At 34.6% G+C, this 5,488-nt stretch overlaps 1 protein-coding gene across 4 annotated transcripts in view; it reads left to right on the top strand.

Annotated features, from left to right (window-relative positions):
* The window catches only part of LOC107684576 (uncharacterized), a 22,657-nt gene continuing 17,169 nt past the window's right edge, over positions 1-5,488 (top strand). The window contains exons 1-4 of one of the 4 annotated variants that reach the window (XM_016480866.1): positions 1-152; positions 376-515; positions 1,171-1,271; positions 4,841-4,980. In XM_016480866.1, the coding sequence (XP_016336352.1) occupies positions 391-515; positions 1,171-1,271; positions 4,841-4,980 (366 nt within the window). In that variant the 5' untranslated portion in view covers positions 1-152; positions 376-390. Of the gene's footprint in view, positions 173-233; positions 256-375; positions 516-1,170; positions 1,272-4,840; positions 4,981-5,488 lie in introns of those variants that run through there. The other 3 variants (XM_016480865.1, XM_016480868.1, XM_016480867.1) reach the window with 3 other exon arrangements.

Genomic DNA, 5,488 nt, shown 5'->3' with positions numbered 1-5,488 from the left:
TCAATTGAAAGCAGTTGGCGACACTGTGCGTGACGTCACGGGACGCTCCACGTGTCGCTTGTTTACAGCGAGTCTGAGGAGCAGAGATTGTGAAAGTGTTCCTGGATTGAGTTTCACTGCTGCTCTTCATATTTAGATCTTCATCAGAGTCGGTGAGAATCACCAGCACACGGTCAGTATCGCACCTAACCCTAACTAACACTAGCAGTGGATAACCCTGGCTTGAGCATGGGCTCCATCTGATCTGTGCTGAAGGTCAGCCGTCTGGAGAAGACGTGTGTCTCAAGAAGCGTTCGCACAAGCCCAGTTCTGTGTTTGGAGCGGATGATCAGTGTTTTCTGATTCTCATGTGTGTGTGTTTCTCGTCATATTCAGATATTAGAGAGAAGAATGTTCCAGATGGTTCAGTTCTTAGTTCCCTCGGGGCCCAAGAGACCCGGTAACATCAGCCTATCTCCCCAGAGCCGACAGAACCGGACTCGGACCGCTTCCAATGAGTTTCTGCAACACGTCCGGTGAGGATCCAACCTGTGTATATATATATTTCACATAGAAAAGAGCTATTTTAAATTGTAATAATATGTAACCCTGCAGCACAAAAGCAGTGTTAAGTCGCTGGGGTATATTTGTAGCAATAGCCAACAATACATTGTATGGGTCAAAATTATCCATTTTTCTTTTATGCCAAAAATCATTAGGATATTACGTAAAGATCATGTTCCATGAAGATATTTTGTAAGTTTCCTACCGTAAATATATCAAAACCCTCAGATCATCCATACATCACCCTCAGATTCCAGATTTTCAAATAGTTGTATCTCGGCCAAATATTGTCTTATCATAACAAAGCTTATTTATTCAGCTTTCAGATGATGTATAAATCTCAATTTTAAAAAATTGACCCTTATGACTGGTTTTGTGCTCCAGAGTCACATATTTCACAATATTACTGTTTGTACTGTAGTTTCTATGTATTTTGTAATCTATGTTACTGGATTGTTTTCTTTGTTCAAATGGAGATGTTTAAAGTGCCCTGTCAATCACAGCTGTCAGGCTCCGCCCCTCTCCTGCAGTGTGTTGAGCAACAGGGCTGTTTTGACAGGTTAACATTAGAGTCTAAGCGAGCTCCAGACGGCTCAAACGCTCTGTCCATGATATCGATCCGCACAGGAGAGTCAGCGGCCTGAAACAGCAGGACGTGTTTTATAAGCTGCGTGTCCCAAACCAGAGTCAGAGCGACAGAGACGAGATCCACCTGCTGCTGCTCACAGGTGCGTCGCCGTCTGACGCTCTAACACACTGTCACAGATCACCCAGTCAACACACACTTTAGTTCACTACACTTCCATAAGCTGCTGAAAGCACTCATTTTGTACTTAATCTACTAAAAATGATTCTTTAGTACTTCTTAAGATAAACTTAAGATCATCTAAGTGTACTCAACTGTGCTATTTTGGGACACCGTGAACATGAACTAAAATGTGCTTTTAACATAATTTCTCTATTTAAAATTTATTTACTTACCACTTGCAGTACAATTGAAACCATCTTTCATACACAAATATACTTATCATACATGGAAAATACACTTATTAATTATTTAAAATATAAAAATAATATATTATGAATATATACAATGTATTTATAATGTATTTACCACATATTTTTATAGATTAAGTAATTCATTTCAAATGTGTTGTATACTTAACTACATGTTTATGGTGTCTTTAAATAGTACAGCCGAGTACACTATTACTATGTCATTAGTAGCACTTTTTAGCTGCTGAAAGCACTCATTTTGTACTTAATCTACTAAAAATGATTCTTTAGTACTTCTTAAGATAAACTTAAGATCATCTAAGTGTACTCAACTGTGCTATTTTGGGACACCATGAATATGAACTAAAATTCAACTGTACATTCTCTGTAAAAAAAAATAATACATTTAGTTAACACTTGCAGTATAATTGAAACCATCTTTCATACACTTTTAAATATACTCATCATTCATTGAAAATACACTTCTTAATTATTTGAAATATAAGAATAATATATAATGAATATATACACAATTTATTTATAATGTATTGCCCACATATTTTTATAGATTAAATCATTCATTTCAAATTTATTGTAATTATGTTAACATTCCCTTTATATGATATACTTAACTACATGCTTATGGTGTCTTTAAATAGTACAATCAAGTACACTATTACTATGTCAGTAGTAGCACTTTTTCCACATTAAAAATATAGCACTTCAAGTACTTTATGCTAAAAGTATGCTTACTGTTAAATTGTGAGTTTTGGTAGACATCTAAACACATATGAAGGATTAATCCAAACATGTGCTATAAGTGCATTTACACTAGTCTAAGCACAGTAACCTGTAGGGTTTCACTTAAGTAGTACATTTCTACTGTATTTTTCATGAAAATCCAAATAGAACTTAGTGATGGTATATATAAAAACTGCTATAATGTTATGTAAAGCGATCGTAGCAGACTTTTAAGTAATGCAGTTATAAAACACTTCTGGTACTTTATCTGACTGCACTTAAAATCAGTTTAAATGTTAGTGCTAATTAGTGTATTTATATTAAGTGTATTTAGCACAGTTGGGAAAATGTACTTATAATTATTACATTACTAATATATTTTAAATAAAATAAATTTAATTTAATTTAAACTTTGGATAACTGTATAAAAGTGTGCTAACATTGAACTAATTTTTATATCATTCAAAACACACTTTTAAGAAATACATTAATAAAAGTCCGACGAGATCCACCTGCTGCTGCTCACAGGTGCGTCGCCGTCTGACGCTCTAACACACTGTCACAGATCACCCAGTCAACACACACTTTAGTTCACTACACTTCCATAAGCTGCTGAAAGCACTCATTTTGTACTTAATCTACTAAAAATGATTCTTTAGTACTTCTTAAGATAAACTTAAGATCATCTAAGTGTACTCAACTGTGCTATTTTGGGACACCGTGAACATGAACTAAAATGTGCTTTTAACATAATTTCTCTATTTAAAATTTATTTACTTACCACTTGCAGTACAATTGAAACCATCTTTCATACACAAATATACTTATCATACATGGAAAATACACTTATTAATTATTTAAAATATAAAAATAATATATTATGAATATATACAATGTATTTATAATGTATTTACCACATATTTTTATAGATTAAGTAATTCATTTCAAATGTGTTGTATACTTAACTACATGTTTATGGTGTCTTTAAATAGTACAGCCGAGTACACTATTACTATGTCATTAGTAGCACTTTTTCCACATTAAAAATATAGCACTTCAAGTACTTTATGCTAAAAGTATGCTTACTGTTAAATTGTGAGTTTTGGTAGACATCTAAACACATATGAAGGATTAATCCAAACATGTGCTATAAGTGCATTTACACTAGTCTAAGCACAGTAACCTGTAGGGTTTCACTTAAGTAGTACATTTCTACTGTATTTTTCATGAAAATCCAAATAGAACTTAGTGATGGTATATATAAAAACTGCTATAATGTTATGTAAAGCGATCGTAGCAGACTTTTAAGTAATGCAGTTATAAAACACTTCTGGTACTTTATCTGACTGCACTTAAAATCAGTTTAAATGTTAGTGCTAATTAGTGTATTTATATTAAGTGTATTTAGCACAGTTGGGAAAATGTACTTATAATTATTACATTACTAATATATTTTAAATAAAATAAATTTAATTTAATTTAAACTTTGGATAACTGTATAAAAGTGTGCTAACATTGAACTAATTTTTATATCATTCAAAACACACTTTTAAGAAATACATTAATAAAAGTCCTATATTTTTGCGGTAGTATATTTTATTTCAATGCACTAAAAATCAATTTAAATATCAGTGGTATCTAGTATACTTTTGCAATTGCACTGAAGTACTACTAAAGTATACTTTTAATAAGTGTATTTATAGTGTATAACTTTTATAATTTTAATTAGGACAAAAAATAAAAATGTACTACAAATGTACTTGCTTGTATTTAAGTATTTTTTAGCGCAATCAAGTACACTTTATTTGTGTGTGTGTGTGAGTGTGTGTTTGAGTGTGTTTGTGTGTGTGTGTGTGTGTGTGAGTATGTGTTTGAGTGTGTGTGTGTGTATGTGTGAGAGTGTGTGTGAGTGTGCATGTGCGTGTGTATGTAATCCCAAATATTTAGCTAAATTGTGCAGTTCTTTTTTTATGTTGCATTTTAATTTGTAAATCTGAACAGTTGCAGTTATGCAGTATAGTGCAGCCCTATTAATCTGCAGAATCACTCCTGAAGTGACCTGAAATGCTCGTTCTGTCATCATTTCCTGTTCCTCATGCAGGTCCAAACCTGTCTGACCTTCTTCTGCTAAAACAGAAAAGATACTTTGGAAATGGTCTGTTTTTTTTTGTATTCAGTGACAGTCAAATGGATAAAAAACAACATTAAACCCAACTGACTTTTACCGTATGCACAAAAACATGTGAAACACATAATGTCCAGTGTTCAAACTGATACTGTGTTGTGTGACCAAATGTCCCCACAAGGATAGTAAAACCTGAAATTTTTGACATTGTGAGGACCGGCCTGCGGTCCCCACGAGGGAAAAAAATGATTAAAAATAGTAAATGATGTTTATGTGAAAGTGTAAGAATGCAAGGTTTTCTGGTTTTCTGTAAGGGTTAGGTTTAGGGTTAGGGGATAGAAAATATCGTTTGGTCAGTATAACAGTAATAGAAGTCTATGGAAAGTTCCCACAATTCACAGAAACAAACGTGTGTGTGTGTGTGTGTGTCTCCAGGTCACGGAGTGTTCTGCATCGATCTGAAGACGTGGAGCGGCTCTGTTTCGGTCGCGAGTGAGGCTCAGGTCAGAGCGGAGCAGCAGAACTTCACCAGCGTCTCCATCGAGCAGCTGCCCGACGCTCTTCAGGCCATTACAGTGAGCAGATTCTAAATATCACTCAAATCTCAAATAATATCATCTATCAATTAAACACGGCGACAATACGTTTTTGTTTTTTTATTGTTGTGGGATCCATATGCTATGGTGGTCGAGAGAGCTCAATGCACTGCAACTTAAGAAAACACATGCAAATACACAAGGATAGTAAAACCTGACATTTTTGACGGTGGGGGGGGGGTTAAAAATAGTAAATGATGTTTCTCTGAAAGTGAAAAAAAAAATCATTAAAAAAAAACAGGTTTTCTGTAAGGGGCAGGTTTAGGGTTAGGGGATAGAAACTATTGTTTGGTCAGTATAAAAGTAATAGAAGTCTATGGAAAGTTCCCACAATTCACAGAAACAAACGTGTGTGTGTGTGTGTGTGTCTCCAGGTCACGGAGTGTTCTGCATCGATCTGAAGACGTGGAGCGGCTCTGTTTCGGTCGCGAGTGAGGCTCAGGTCAGAGCGGAGCAGCAGAACTTCACCAGCGTCTCCATCGAGCAG

Source organism: Sinocyclocheilus anshuiensis, unplaced genomic scaffold, assembly GCF_001515605.1.
Source record: "Sinocyclocheilus anshuiensis isolate Anshui unplaced genomic scaffold, SAMN03320099.WGS_v1.1 scaffold401, whole genome shotgun sequence".
In the NCBI taxonomy this organism is placed as follows: domain Eukaryota; kingdom Metazoa; phylum Chordata; class Actinopteri; order Cypriniformes; family Cyprinidae; genus Sinocyclocheilus; species Sinocyclocheilus anshuiensis.
The sequence above is the reverse complement of the archived record's forward strand: the minus strand, read 5'-3'. Positions and strand labels throughout refer to the sequence as shown.